Source organism: Zonotrichia leucophrys, chromosome 6 (assembly GCF_028769735.1).
Source record: "Zonotrichia leucophrys gambelii isolate GWCS_2022_RI chromosome 6, RI_Zleu_2.0, whole genome shotgun sequence".
Lineage (NCBI taxonomy): Eukaryota > Metazoa > Chordata > Aves > Passeriformes > Passerellidae > Zonotrichia > Zonotrichia leucophrys.
Window position 1 is genome coordinate 28,373,876 of NC_088176.1, and position 16,522 is coordinate 28,390,397.

The 16,522-nt window shown below is 40.0% G+C and overlaps 1 protein-coding gene across 3 annotated transcripts in view; it reads right to left on the reverse strand.

Moving 5' to 3' along the window:
- FAM13C (family with sequence similarity 13 member C) overlaps positions 1-16,522 on the reverse strand; it is a 115,729-nt gene that overhangs the window by 76,123 nt on the left and 23,084 nt on the right. For all 3 annotated transcript variants that reach the window (XM_064717267.1, XM_064717269.1, XM_064717268.1), the window contains exon 7: positions 7,383-7,429. In XM_064717267.1, the coding sequence (XP_064573337.1) occupies positions 7,383-7,429 (47 nt within the window). The remainder of the gene's footprint in view (positions 1-7,382; positions 7,430-16,522) is intronic.

A 16,522-nucleotide genomic window follows, 5' to 3' on the forward strand; every position in this document is an offset into this window, starting at 1 on the left:
ATATTGGACCATAAGAACAAAACCTAAAATATTCCATATTGACAGCTCTCATTTTAGGAAAAAATCTTTTCCTACCATCTTTGCCATGCAGTCTGAGTCACGAAAAATGCAAAATGCCAAAGTTAGGGTAGAAAGCTAAAATAAATTCAAGTAGTTGAAGAGTTCTGCTCTCTAACTTTGTTTTAGCAGCAAAAAACCTCAGCTTTGAGACTCTTTCTTTCATGCCCTCCCCATGTGAAGAACGATTTGCTCATTAACTCCCTCTGAAGCTGAGCAGCAGCTCCAAGAGCAGAGCCCGGCTCCCGCAGCTGCCTGGGCTGGCGTGATGCGCTGCCATTAACATCAGAGCGACCCCGTTCCCTGGAGCCAAGGGCTGCTCCACACCCTGCCTGGAGCAATGGCACATGCAGAAGGAGCTGGCTATTTATATATTTTGCATCTGCTTTAATTACCCTATCACTGCAGCACACAACAGCAGCACAATTTATAAAGCACTGACAAATTTTATGGCAATTGAAAAGCCCAATTAGCAATTCTCACACCACGGGCAGATTTTGTTTGATTCAGCAACAGTAAAAGAAAGAAAAATTTAGAAGGAGAAAAGGCTCAAAGGTATGTGAAGTTTCCAGAGGAATCTAAGTCTCTAATGTAAAATATATTTAACACATGTTTGAAATCTATTCTCCTCAACAAGGGCTCTGACTGGAGAAGGTGCCTCTTGAACTCATTCTCTGGATTTTTTTCCCTCATTAACATAACTGGTTTCTCTGGAAGAGAATTTTATCCCATAGGAACCATCAAGAGCTAAGACAATATGCAACTTTATCTCAGCAAGTTGCATGCCATTATAAAATATTTCTGAATAGAAATACAGTCAGTGGCTACACTTGGCAAATGTAACACTCAAATGAGAGTTACCAATTAACTCCAGTTAGAAAAACCCCTGGGTAGGGTTTATATTGATGTCACATATGATAATAAAAACTCCACAAAAAGCTGACAGGGACTGTGAGCTGATCTTCAAACCATGAGAACAAGGTGCCAGAGCAACAGAGCAATGATGAGCCCCGAGGAACAGAAAACTGGAGATCCTTATTTCATTGACAATTAATTGTTCAAATAGATTCAAGCCAAAACTACAATAGAGCATAAGGTTAAGTAATAACTTCACAGCAGCAGATAGGCTGAAAATAGGATCTCAAGTTAGCTTAGACAATTATAAAGCTAAAATTACATTCCTAGGGAAATTTGTGTATGGAAATGATAGTATAATGAACTGGACCCAGACCATCACATACACATTGTGAATTTTGTTATATAAGTGTGAGTGACCAAATCACCTGGTTTTGTACTGTTCTTTGTTACCTTTTTGTATAAAAGGTTGTGCTTGCATCCTGAAATGAGTGATGCCTGGATTCCATCTGCAGATTGACAACTCCATTTTGCAGAATGACAGCAACACCAAATATTTCAGCTCACTGTGCTGATTGGTTCTTGCATGCTGGGTGAAAGAACCCTGCTTGAGGGACAGCCACAGCACACAATGCTTTATACACCTTCCACCCCTAAAGTATCTCCTGCCCAAGGTGATTCTACTCAGTTCCCAGTTAAGGTATGTCACCAGCTGGATCAGAGATTCAGCCCTGTCATTCCAGAGGGGTTTAGGCAGGTGCACAGCTTTGCCAGTGATGAAACTTTGTTCTTTGATAGGAGAGACAGAGTCTAAGTGTGAAGCAAAGCAAGCCCAGCCTCAGCCTTTGGAGGAATTATGCATTTTCTAGCTCAAAATAGCGTAAACAGGACTGACTTCATTTTTTACATAGACTACCCAAAGCTCTTAAGTTACATAATTTCTATTTTCATAAGAAATCAGCAGGACAGCAGTTTCTGTAATTCTGCTACTTCAGCTCCAGCCTGATATGACTGACTCATGATCCTCAAAGCAGCTTCAGCTCTCAGGGATATGTATTAGTGCCTGCCTCGTTCAATTTACCATGGCACTGCTCTGCTGAGATACAGACACCTGCTTTACAGCTGTGAGACAAACAAACTGCTTGACAGCAATTAAGGTAAAGCTTTGCTTTGGCACAAAGTCTAGAAAACTGCTATTTCCTCAGTCTGTCATGCTCTCTGAAGCAAGGGTGAGATGCTAGCAAATTTTAATGACTGCTGTTAAGGGAAAATTAGGGATATTCAGAGAATTATACTTGCAAATGAAAATCTAGTAACCTAAAACTTCAGCGGAGTTTTACCCTCAAAGTCTCAAAGCTGGAAAAAATCCACCGAGCTACAATTTATGATGATTGCCAGCAACACTTTCCAAGGATTTTGCACATGTCACTTGTTACTGGATTTCATTTTACTAGACTGGATGAAAACTATTCTCTTTTGCTTGGAAAATACTCAAAAGTTCTTTCCTTTCTAATTATTTTTTTCTAATTTCTATCCTTTCTAACAGTGAAAGTCAGAAATGAAAGCTTGACCTTTGGCACAATGCCTGCTTAGAAAGTGTAGTTCCATAATTTCTGTCTGCATCCCCATTGAAACCACTTGAAAAATTCCTTGTGGCATCCCCTGTGTCAGTATCCAGCAGAGCTGAGTTGGCTCTGGACAGTGGATTGCATTCCCCATAATCATTCATCTATCAGAGAGGACGTGGCTGTGTCTGCTTAGCCTGGATCTATCCATCCCTCCATGCCCACAGGCACTGCCCAAAATGACTGCACTTGTTTCTCTTCACCAGCCTGACTGCATAAACAGAAAGAAATCCTGTTACAAACACTACTGTGGGTAAAACAATACCACCACACAACAAGAACAAACCAACCAAGCCCCAAAACTTCAGAAGGTCAGTGCAAGCAGTGGAGTAGCAGCAGGAGTGATGAAAACAGGTCATTCTAGAGGGCTGTGAGGGAGCCACACGGTGCTGTCACACCAATCACACATCACCCTGCAGTAAGGCGCTGCAGGCACACCGTGGGGAGCTAATACTAACCTGATATAGTCAAGCTAGAGCAAAATAATATGGATGTGCTGCCCTTTAACCAGGTTTACTTGGGTTAAATTCATATCAAGAAGCAAAAAAAGCCTCTTAGAACAAAAGGAAAGGAAGCTTCATGTAGAATTTTACATCACTTCAGCTAACACCAAGGTAATCCCATGTACACGAGTAAGCATGTGGACAAACATACAAAACAGTGAATTTCTCTAACATTCTCACCTATAAAATGTAAAAAGTGCTTTTGGAAGACTAATGCAAAACCAAAAGCTTTTACTGATTATTAAGTCTTCATCATTGACCTCATTACCAAAGAAATCTGAAAATCAGATTGTTAATTTTCTATATTTTGTACATGAGATGACAAAAAATAGCAAAACCAAAATAAAACAAACAAACAAAACTCTGAAAGTAGCCCCATTGTTCTACAAGAGGCATGAGTATTTCAAACTTACTGTGCAACCACAGATTTCTAAACCTTGGTGAATCTTCCTAATCAAAGACAGGAAAAGGTCCCCAAAAAACAAACAGCAGTTTAAAATATAAAGTGTGAAAAGACAAAACATCAGATCAGAGGAAAAAATAGCATTAAAAGCTTTATCACACACCTGCCATTGCTTGTTATTTTTTGCATCTTTGGTCTTCACTACAAATTGCCATCAGTTTTGCATATTTTGTGAGAAGAGTATCTGGTGAGCAAAGGAGGGAAGAGAAACATCAACCTTGTGATCCCTTCCTTCAAAATACACTTCATCCATTTCAGACTTGTCTAGGTGGACCTGCTAGTTTGTTAATCCCTAAGGAGTTTCTGACAAAACATCGTTGATAGCTGTGACAAGGTATGTCAGCTTTGCATCACTAATATCTTGTACTCCAAGGGCTCCAGTTACTCTGCACATCTCTTTCCAAAAGGCAACATGATTATTCTGGCATTGGAATAGGCAGGACAAAAGACCAGTTTCCCATAACAACAGCAGAGCAATATGAGCCTGCTTGATTCAGCTGCATTTAGCAGTGTGCACAGCCAGCCTGGTGACACTGCCCTGGTTAGCAGTGACATCTCCAGATAGCCTCACATTTAGCCAGCACAGCAGGTAAATCTAACTCAATTTAAGAATTAGCTTTTACATTAAAACAGTAACAAAACCCAAAGCCCAACAGGATGGATCTGCCTTGATTTTTTTCCAAAAGAAAACATCCTACAAGATTCCTGGATATGTTAATAATCTGTCCCTCAAGACAAACTTTTATTTGCCCTTAATAAATAAATTAATATAGGAGTTAAAACTGCCTGCTAAGCACTCTGTAGACATCTATCAAACACATTTCTGTATATCTGATTCCTAAGATGAGAGATTGGTATATGCCCTGAACTTAAACCTTTGTGAAATATAACAGAAAATCAGTTGGCAGGGATCTTGTGGCATCACACTGGTTTACTTTAACAGGGTGTAACAGTAGATGAAAGACAGCTCTTGGTACATAAAACCAAAGCACAGAAGTCTGTAACTTCCTCACCTACAGTGAGTTGTCCTCACTTTTCCACGATAAAAGGAATTTGATGAATGTTAAATTACTGGGACAAGTTTCAGTTGTAGAATATAAGAGCACATGATTGAAGTAACTGAAAAAAGGGAAGCATCATCCTGTTTTTCCTGAAACTCTTTTGTTATAAAGCAGCAGGACAAAGGCATTCCAGACAACAAAGCACATATTCCATGTCAGGGATGTGAAAGAAGGTGTGTGGTAACTAGCCTTGCTCTCAGTTCAGAACTGGCCATCAATTTGGGAAAGCTAAAGAAGATTTTCTGTCCTTTCCCAATCAAGGACTCTTGAGAGCATCATTCTTTACTGAAATATTTACTGAGAAACTGGGCAGCAATTCCTTGTGCTTAGATTTAAAGGAAAGGTGATTTTATGGCAACCAAATACCAACATTTTGGTTCAGAATCAGGAGGTTTCACAATACTCCCAGCAGGTTTCTTGATTGCAATATTTTAACCATCACAGCAGACTGGGGCTACAGCTCTCTGTCCTATATACTGATTGCATGGGTTTTGGTCTCTGTGCAAATTTTGAGGAGCAGACTGTCACATCTAAAAGCTGTTTTCAGAAGTGGCCTTGGCATTGGATAATTGTTTTAGACCAACAGTAGAGCTCCATGTAAATAATGCCCCTGCTTGCTGGAGGGCAGCTCACTACACTCAAGTGCTCCCTCCCATGCTCAGACAAGACACTACCCCAAACTAAATGGCCAAGTGATTTGTTCATCTCTTTCACTAGAAACAAATTACTGTGCATTTTCACTTCAGCAGAGTGGCAGTAACAGACAGGTGGGCTTACAGCTTTATTGACTGGCCTAAGGGCTTGCAGAGTGAATATTTACCAACAGCATTTACTTAGTTTTGCTGAAATGAATACAAACAAGTGAGGAAATTCACATCAGCAAATAGCCCATTTGAAAATACTTCTCAAACAAATAATAAAGAATTGCTTTCAAGAATAGCATATTCAAAAGAAGTTCCTGGGGAAAAAAAAAGCTTTTTGCTTTTGCTGATCTTCATCAGACCTTGGTTGTAGAAGAATGCACACCCATGAACTTAAGTTGTCTGAGAAATGTAAATCTAGATGTCTCAAGGATACAGAACTTAGGGTTCTGCAGAAATTTCAGTTAGGGAGACAAAACCATAGCACAAGAATTTTCCAAATATATTTGAGAATTAAACAATTTGTTTTTAATTCAAAACATATGGCACAAACACAAGACAGAAAAATTGGCTTTAATTCCACTCTTTATATGAAGAGATTTGACCTTAAATCCCTGAGTACCCTAGCTCCAGCAAAGTTCATGATGATACACTCCAGCATTTATAAGATGCATTTACACACACTTTTTTTCCCCATTTTTATTTCTCCTCTCATTGCAGCTACTGCAATTCAATTGTTTTATAACCCAGATGGGCATCCAAACCATTACTTGTCAATAGGAAGAACTTAAATGCAGCGTGACCAGAATAAAACAATTGCCAGTTGTTTGACTATGATCAAAAATGTAGAAATAAATCCCCAGAATTTCTGCCTGAGATCCAGCACTGAGTGAGGAGTATGTGCAGGTCCCCCACCAGACCTAAGCCATCACTGTGATTTAGAAGCTGCCCCCTCACAGAATAGATGATTGTTTCAACAGGACTTGGTTATTTCTATAGTGATAGAGCCTTGACATTGGGAGGTACTGTCTGCTGGCAAATGGAAGCAGAGTTTTTAAAAATATCTTTAAAAATCTTCTCCCTTGACTTCTGACTTCCAAATGATGTGTTACACTCCATCATCGCTCTGCTAGTATTTGATTAGCTTTTGGGAAATGCCAGCCTGTTTCTGCTTCAATGGCTTTGTTTAAAACCTTGAATTATCTTTCCTAGTTCTCTCAAAAAGCTATTTCCTACCTAATGTGGTTTATTAATCTGCTGCATTACTGGCAAAGCAAACAGAATATTAAGTAGGATAGTTAATAGCAGCATCTAGCAGTATCTGCTGGAAAAAATATTTGGGAAATACTTGAAATTGTTCTGAATCATAACATCTTTTCCTCAGCTGTTTTACTGGAGAATTCAAAAAAACTGGTCTCTGAAAAAAACTCAGTGTATCTTAAAGATTGGAATGTGTTCCATGATTTTTCAGTGGCTTGGCCATTAGCTTAGTCCATGTATTTTTTACTCCAAAATGCAAATGGGGTGGAAGATATTACTGTGGTTCTAAGTTTTATGGGTAAAATATTCCTTTAAGAATTGTTTTGCTAAGTTATGTCCCTGTGGTCAGACAAGTCTGCTGGAGAAATGATGCAAGGAAATCTAGTCTTGGGGCATAACATAATGCTGTTTGCTTAGAGAAATGCCAGTCTCATAAAAGCCAAGTCTTTCTGACAGAAGCACAGCAAAGGACTTCAGTTGAAATATTTACTGATTGTATCTCCACCAACTGGTGCAAATTCACACCAGTGCAAATTCATCAAATGCTTCCTGACACCAGGCAGTTCCTCCTGCCCGCTCAGGTCACACCAACACATGACCCATGATTATAGAGGTTTATAAACAAAAGAAAACATTAAAGGAATACTGAGAAAAAAACTCCACACAAACAACTCATGCAGGAATCAACAATACATTTTTTTGGGGAGTCAGCTGGTGACAGTGGCCTGCATTTATCTGTCTACAGCTGATACATATCAGCATTAAGACTTGGAGAAGTTTCCCTCTTTAGGTTGTTCCTCCAGCAACTCTCCAACAAACCAACTGTAATTACATTAGAGTAGTATAGTATACAAATTCCTCATGAGATATCAGAAGTTTCCATGACCCAGTAAAAACAAAAGATGCTTCCATCCTACCTTAGCAATGTGAGTTCGTCCCCTCCTGCATCTTCTGTGCTGCTTGCCTGTGTAGAGAGGAGAAACAGAATGTACAAGGCTGGATTTCAATTCCAGACCAGTTTGGTCACTGTTCACTTGTTCTTTCTTAGCTATTTTTGGGAGGATAAACAGCACTTCTGGCTCTTCTAAGCATTTGCTATGTTCTTATAGTCAAGACCTCAGCCCTGGTGAAGGAGCTGGACATGCTGACAGAACTCTAATAGAACACTAGAGGTCATTCAGGAGTCAAAGGTCATCCCCAAAGTTCTGATGTCACCCTGGGTCACAGGTCACTGCAAGAGGACAAATGGTCTTGCAGAATCAAAGGTTACTGAAAGGCCAGAACGGGCTCAAAAGGTTCTCAAAAGGTCAGAGGTCATCCAGAGCTCAAAGGTCACCCATGTGGTCAGAGGTAACAGAAAAGGTCAAGTGGTCACTTACAGGCATCCAAAGGGTCAGACAGCATAAAAAATTTCGTGCATTTCGTGCATTCCATGTATTAAATTCCCTTCTGCTCAGGGTACCCACAATGTTACACAATATAAGAGCTATGATAGTAAATATTATGGCACATAGAAGATACAAATATAAAACAGCAAGAGCTCACAGTTGAATACAGGAGACATCTATAAGAAACACCAAAGTAGGCAAATAGGAAGGATTTTAAAAGTCTCTCCCCAAACCAACTGGAGATTTTGTCATTTAAGATTAAGTTCCATTTTCCCTTTGAAGGACCTCAGTGGTGCTATTTTAAATTTTAGAGATAAGAATTTTGAATAAAATCCTGTGTTACCCAGACAGTAAACCATGTAAAATGGAAATTGGAAAATCTCTTCTAGTTTCGATACCCTTTTCACTTTTTATCCTGTCGTTCTTTCTGATTTTTCCTGACTCTGCTAGAAAAATACAAAATTCCAAATATTCACCAGGTTGCAGTATAGACACAAAGGTGTTATTGCAATTACATCTGCCATGTGGTTATTATGTAGCAGGGAAAAAGCCTTACCCAATCAGAGCTGCTCAGGAGGAACTTGTCATGCACAAAAAGTCATCAAGTAACCTTGATCAAGCCTCAAGTAACCTTAGAATAATTATCATGGAAATGCAAAACTTCTGGTTTAGTCCCAAGTCAGGGAAACAGATTAGACAAGTGCCTAATTCCAAGAGCTTCGCTATACTAAGCAGGCTGGCAAGCCCTGAACTGCCTTGTTAAATAAAGCAAGACCCAAATCTTACAAACACACAAAGCACTTAGTGCCTGCCAAGTGGAATTTCATGCACAGTGCTGAACTACAGAATTTCCCTTCACTTACAATCCTAATGCTGATTCTGCTCAGCTGAAAAGGAAGATAATGAGCTCAAGAGCTCTCAGAGCAAGGGCTGGCACGTGAGAATGCCCACCTAGAACACCAAGTCTCTTCATCTTCTTTCTTTGCTTTCCTACCCTAATACATGCACATAAATCCCAGTTTCACTGTATGTTTCCTGACTGTAAATAAGAGATTGCAATTTATTTTATCCTGACACCCAAAAGCACTACTTCTCACTTTCCAGCATCACAGTGTGCTGGATTTACCAGCCAATAAAATTGTCTGAGCACTGCAGAGATGCTGGGGCAAGGAAAACTTCTCCTAAGGAATTCCTGAGGGTTCTTCTGTTTAGAATAACCCAATTTCTGTTTAGAATAACCCAGGGAGTTATTCTAAAATCATAAAGGCAGGAATATCCCCTGCAAACTCCAGTGAGTGAGTGCATTTCATCCCACCCCACCCAGCTGCCTTCTTTTATTCTGGACTTGTTCCAACGTTTTGTTAAACATCTGGGGATTTATGCCAAGGATTTATGATCCCCTTTCTCCTGCAGTGGCTGCAGATCCCCTAGGTTAGAGAGTCAGCATTACTTTTGTTCAAATTCCCTCTAGAAAAATCAGCTTTTAATTAGTGTGTGGTCTTTACTGGAACCTTCTCAACGAGAGGCACTAAGTGTTTTCATCCTGAACTTTAAAACACTAACAAAGAAAATAAACTGTCTGTGGAAGTGGCACAGCTATGAACACACAGCACACACAACATCACTGCACCCTAAACACACATAACTGGTTTTTTATCTCACATAGATTTCTGCAGAAAAACTGAGATTTCTCCAGGGATCTTTGCAGTTAGTTAGTGTAAGAAATTGCTGTAATTAACAATTCACTCAAAATTTTAAAATATGTCCCTTGCAGCCAAGGAATATGGAGCCACAGAAAAGAACACATCTGCAAAATAAACATTTTGTATCTGATAAGGACACAAAAACACAGTGATTATTTTTCCTTTCCATTTTAAAGTTAGGGCTTTGAGTCTTAATTTTTTTACTTCTTTCATTAATGGTTAACCCACTGCAGGATGGTTTACAAAGCTGCTTGCATATTGCATTTAACCAAACTTCTCTTTGAATGGAGGGTAAAATACACTGGAAAAATGCCATTTGTTTGATAACACTGTTCTAAGTGAAAAACTGCAATGCAGAAGGATAATTTCAATCAGCACAGTGCAATGAGGGCACCTTTTTTTACAGCATCTACTTACACAAAAACACCAGCATGGAGCCCCAAAATCATCCTTTTCAGTGGCAAGGGTATCTAAAGATAAGCTCTTACTTTTTAAAAATGCACACCACACCCTTATTACCTGAAATTTTCCCCATGGTGTTTTGGGCATAACACCTTAAGTTTATTCTGCTAAACTTTGCTATGGCAAATGTTTTTCTGGGTTCCTATTAAAAGAAAAGAATTGTGAAAGCACTGTTGAGAGAGAAGATGTAACACCATGTCTCAAAGAAAGGCTGCACACATTTCTGAATATAGTATCTCAAAATTTGTAGCAATATCAGCCACTGTGAATACACCCATGTGATAATTTATTAAAACAAGTTTTGAGAGTTGATGTGCTGCAGACAGAAAACGATGGAAGTCTTACAGGTACAGCAAATCTGAGTCAATATCTGACATTTCTTTTTCAGCTACTCTGCAGCTGTCTTGGCACTTCCCAGAACCAGGAGCTGGAATTTTCATTCCAAAGAGGAACAGAGCTCAGCAATGAATGTATTAATTTTATGAATGCATCTTCTCTGAGTATGTAACACACAAGAATTCCTAAAAACTTCAGTTTCATTTTTTAAAATTGAGATTATGTTGCAGTACCCAGTAGCACTGTTAGAGATGTTTAGTTTTATTATGCTCTCTGAAAGCTATTATTATGTTTGATAGACATTTAATAATCTGAGGTCATGTAACATCAAGAAGGTATTAAATAAATTTACAATGGTAATAAATATCTTGTTAGAGAACCAGCAAGAAGGTTTGAGCTGAATTGTTTTAGCATGAAAGAAAGTGAGGTATACCTTACAAACATAACCTATACCTCCACTACTCAACTGAAATATTTTATCTCCATTTTAAGCAGGGTGAAAAATTAGTGTTCTATTTGCTGTTGAGAGCTCACCTCTTAAACAGAATCTAGATTTGGAGCAGAGATTTTTATTTTATCCTTGAGAAATATATTTATTGCTGAAAAACATAATTTTACCAAAGAAAAACCCTATGATAGAAGCAGATTAGTACAAGCATACCTTGAAATGAAAGATATTTAAGTATTCACTATGAAAATTTGTTAAGCCTTTAATCTCAATATTTATTAATGGATCTTTTGTACAGAATATTAAAAATCAGTAGAGGCAGAAACATTGGGTTGTGGCTGGGCCTTGTCCCTCATTCTATGGCCAGAACACATTAGTCCAGCTTTCCTAGAGCAGAAATTACCAGCAGCCTGACACTGTTGACAAAATTTAATGACATATTGTTATTTTTAATTTTGTGGACAGTTTGTAAAAGGCTCCCATTGCCTAAATGCTTAGATGTTTATTCTTTTAACAGAAACAGCCACTTTTAACTTGAAAAATTTCACTCAGAGAGCTGATAAAAACCAGGCAATCACTCACTGTGTTATCAACTCGTGAAACTGATATACGACTGTGAACATTTCTCTACACTGAGCTGGGTGATACAAACTGAACTCCTAAAAAAGGCTTTCCAATTACCCTGATTAAATGTGTCTACAGTAATTTTTCAATTTGTTTCTTGTTCAGTTGTTTGCTGCATATTAAAACCTCAGTTTAGACATGTTACTTTACTGCTCTGGCCTGGCTCCTCCCTCCCTGCCCCAACCCAGACGTGCCACAGGGAGCCCTGCGATGCCACTTCCCTCTGGTGCTCAGAAAGCACCTCCAGAGGGGTTGCTTTGCCCAATAAAATCAATTGGTTGCATCATCCCAGCACCTCCAGCTCTTCACAGACTTCTAATGAGCAGCTTTCAAATGTCTACTTGACAATGGCTTGAAAATAAACCTGTGCAGGCTGGAAGTGTTTGTCCTGTTCAATTACTGCTTGAGCCAGCCTCAAAGTCAGCTCTCCATCTCCCTCAAATTTCAGCTGACACGTGGCCTCAGAGCACACAATTGCTTTGGCACGCTGCCTGCTGCACAGACAAACATTTTGAAGACTCAGGAGCTCTTACCCTTCTCTTTCAGTCAGTCTCATTTGAAAAGTTCTTCCTAATGTCTCACCCAGAAGCTTCAGAATTGATTTGTCTTATTGTGCTCATTAGCACTGACCTTTGGGGGGCAAGGGCCAGAAAGAGGATGCATTTCACTACTGGTTTGGGTTTGTGAGTCAGAAACACAGACAACTGCCACAGTGGAAGGGCTGATTTGGTTTTGAACACCGTAATTTGGAAAGCCTGTAGCTAAATGAAATCTTACCCATATTAGCAATAATTTAGTGCAGCCTAGTTTGGGAAAGAGATATAGAAATGCTTTGGAAACAAATTTCATTGCTTAAAAACTAAAAACCACCGAACACCAAAACATACATGCCAAATATGTGGGCACGGACACGTCATACAGAAGAGAGTCTGGACAGGGAGTACATTCCTACCACATAGATTTTTCAAGGTATTGCACTGCCTGTCAGCTTCTCCACCTTTTGAGAAACTCTTAAACCACTTCTGGAAAAAAAATCTGGAGAAAATCCTCCCTGCTGTCCTTGATAATCTGTGGTTAATTGCCAAAAGGCTGTGGGAGCCTGACATGGCATGCAGGTAGACACTGCTGCCACAGTTCCCCCTTTAAGGAAAAGCAGTGTTAACCTGCTGGACATTTGAAAACCACCTTCATTACCAGACTTTATCTACACTGCTGTGCTCACACCTTCATGTCCACCTGCTATTTTCTCACATTATTTCCAAACATCTCACCCCACAGAGCTCAGGCAGGGTGGCAGCTGCTGGAGCCAGGTGTGTGAGCACACTGACCACCAACAGCAACATCAGTCCTGCCCAGCACACCTGGGATCCACATGGGGATAGAAAACAGGAGCAAAAAGGCTAAGGCCAGCTCCCAGGAAACTTGTAAATTCAAATGTTGCAGTTACTCCTGTAAATTCTTTACACAGCAATAAGGATTGAGAGGGGCTATTTCTTTTCCTGCAAAAAGAAAAGTCTACAGCCTTCTGCACAACCCCTCCTGGAACGCAAGCCATTCTTCAGCAGATAAGAGAAAATTAGAACTGCATTCAGAGCTATTTGTAACTATTTGAGTTAAATAACAGAGAGGGCAGAAGAGAGTCAGTCCCAAATGGTGGCACGTGGGGAAAACCACTCTGCTACATTAAAGATGTACTTTTAATTAACTTCTCTCTGAATGATTATAATTAAAGATTTTACCACAGGTCTTCTTAGCATAATTACCTTCTATTTCCTTGCACAGTGCACATTCCCAGGAAATGGGAATTGAGATTATTTCTTAATTTAAATACTTCCTCAATTATTTTAAAAGTTATTGCCTTTTAATTGTTTTATTATTGTGATTTTCTTTGTGCTTTTTGGTCCTTCTCTGATTCTTACAGGCTCTTGCAAGACCTCAGAAATATTTTTCATGCAGTCAGGTGCAATTGTAAGCAGTTAACCAATTATGGGTTGCATTTTATTACGTTTGGATTCAGAAAAACAAGTTCATAAAGAGAGTTATAAACTTACTCTTGGACTAGGGAATAAATGGCTCATTTTTCTCACTGGTGCTGAACATATGGTAGGAATTTTTGCAGTTTTGTTCTGCAGATTGGTGTCTCCTTTACTGTTGCTTTTGTATGCAGGTCTCATCAAATGGCCTTGTTACACCTCAGCTTTTGCCATGGGCACTGACTGTAAAAGATTGAGCAGCCATCCTGATTTATTTGAAGACTAATTGTGCAGATCAGTGCATTCAGTAGTGATTGCTTGGTTTCCTACTAATATTTCCACTGATGCTATAAAGACATACTGGGAGCTGGCAAATGGAAAACAGGCCAAGGGAAACAAGCTCTGCTTTCTCTGCACTGCAGATACACTGGGCCACATTTTCCCCATCAGCCTGAGATTCCTCCTGCAGCATGTTATTAAAACAGAGAGATAGAGGTGGCTGAAGACAGGATTTCACCAAGGAAGGGGGAGGAAAATGCACAAAGGAGAAGGATTTAAGGCAGAGCCCTGCTCTCTCTTTTATCAGTTCCTGCCAGCTCTGCAGCAGATTTAGTATGCAAGATTTCCTTCTGAAATTCCTCTAAACTGTATCTTCCAGCCCAGGGAAAACAAACAGCAATAACCCAAGAATAAACAGGATCATTCATCATTTCCTTATTCTTATCTCTGATGATGTTATCTTTACACTGAAATATTATCCAGCCAGAGGCACTCTCTGGAAACCAAAGACACCTTTGAAGTAGCACCCCTTGGGACAAAGCACTGGCATCAAGTGGAATTTGTGCTGGTTCCAGCTTAGCAGGCAGAGTCTCTGGTGCTGACAGCACATTCACAGAGCTCCCAGTGCTCAGCCCAGCTTGGAAACCACTGGCAAAGAGAGTTCCCCACAGTGCTGCACCTGGGTGCACCAGGGAGTACCAGACAGACAGACAGCTGAGGCTGTGGGCTCACCTGCACTGACACAGCATTGCAGAAACTGACCCTTCAGGCGCAAGTTTGGATTGAACATTTAAATTCAATATACATGTTAAAAAATAAAAATAAAAATTAAGGGCATTTAGAAGTTATGACTTTGTAAATCTAATGCCAGCTAATGCTTCCACTATACCCCCCAAACAGGCATTTTATTTATGATCATCTACAACAATTCAGCCACCTCTGTATTAGATAGTAACTAATGCTAGTAAATCCAATTATTTCTAAGACATCATCGTATGCTTTCCAGATTTATCTTTCTATGTTAAAAAATAACAGACAGAAAACTAAGAAAAAAAAAACTATTTCCATCCTGTAAGTATTTCGAAGTAAATAAAGAAATTAGAACTTCCCATAAATCTTCCATTTGGGACTCCAATTCCTCTTTCCTTACATTAGAACACCCCCCCAAAATTGAGTATGTGGCTGTAACTAGATAAAAATTTGGCCTTCTTTGAAATAAACTTTGGTATTTCTGTGTGTGAGCTTTCAAAAAAGGCAGAAAAATTCTGTTTATTTAGACTCCTGTTCAGAATAAAACCTTGTTACTGTTGGCTCTTACCAAGAAAGCCTTGAGCATAGGCAGCTTTTGCCAAGAAACACTGAAATTCTTCCTTGTAGAGTAATTCCCAAGCTTTTGGCTGTCTTGTTCCCACAGTGCTTCATTAGCTGCAGAACTGAATAAAATTGGTTCTGTTTATGTAAGAACAGATATTAATAGAGCCCATGCACATTTCCACTGCCTGCCATGCAAGGACACACAAAATGACCCATTCAGTTGACTCATAGGTGGAACCTTCTGCTAAGTGGCCATTGAGGTGAGCAGGGTTAAAACAGAATTTTCACTGGGGATTGATTCTGGAGACACAAATGATAAGTAGAGGGACATAAGTCACATTGAAAGTAAGTAGTAAGTCTATATTTCAGGAATTTTAAATGTTTATCCCTACAGAGCCTACATTTTACGCAGTGTCGCCTCATCTTGTTCAGTATGTGCTAGAGGAAATTTGTATTTAGTGCAGTAAGTAAAGCAAGAAATAAAGTGATATGAACTCAAGAGAACTACTGAACAAACCTGTGCATCCCCTTCCCAGTGCTTCTCCATGTTCCAGTGGGAATATTTGCCTGAGACATGTATGAACCTCTCAGCAGTGCCCCTGCTTAGGCAAAACCCAAATTTCACTCCACCCTTTCTTATGCTGAGGAGCAAGGTTAGGAGCTGAACCCTAAGTACCAAGTCAGTTAACATGTTTATTCCTTCCACTCTCCACCCAGCAGCCTGGCTGAATTCTGTGTCCCTGAGCTCTGCCAGCAGCTTGCACTGCTCCTCTGCCCTGCTCCCAACCCAAACATCCCGGAGCAGCACTGCGCCTCGAATGTCCAAGGGGGGCACACAGGCTGAGGGAAGCAGCATCCCTGCTCTTTGTCACCTGTGGGTGATGCACACAGCCAGCTGTGAGTCAGTTTTCTCCCACAGGATGGGAGGATGACCAACAGGTACCTGAGGACAAGTGTTTGGCAGGGCAGGAGAAGAAAAGCACAGCGAGTGCCTCTGCAACAAAGCACTGCAATCCCCAACCAGAGCTGCTGATGTGGCCCCAGAGATATCCTAAACATCCACCTGTACTCCAAAGAGGCCATGTGCCTCTAGAAAAGCCTAGAAACTAGGAATCCACTGTGGGAACACCCTAACATTAATATTAACTACAGAAATCAGAAGAAATTATGGCTTATGTGAAAAAGCTTTCACAATGCACTCCACAGTGGGGTAAAATAAGCTGCTATTGGCACATCTCAGACTTCTAATGAGGTTTTTCTCTCTTTTGGGATTGCTGGGAGCTGCTTGTAATTGGTGCCAAGACTTCCACATGCTGACACATTGGGCTGTCCAGCTGATGGACAAGGTCTTTGTTCTGAGTGCCTGCAGAGAGAGACAGGGCAAGCAGAGCTTTCTGCAAAGAAAGCACTGTCACTGCTTGGAAAGAGCTTGTGGAGACAGACAACTTGAAACATGGCAGCTCTTTGGCTTCTCCAGAATGACAAGAAGCCAACAAACAATACTTCTAATATATTCAAGTCCAAATGAAT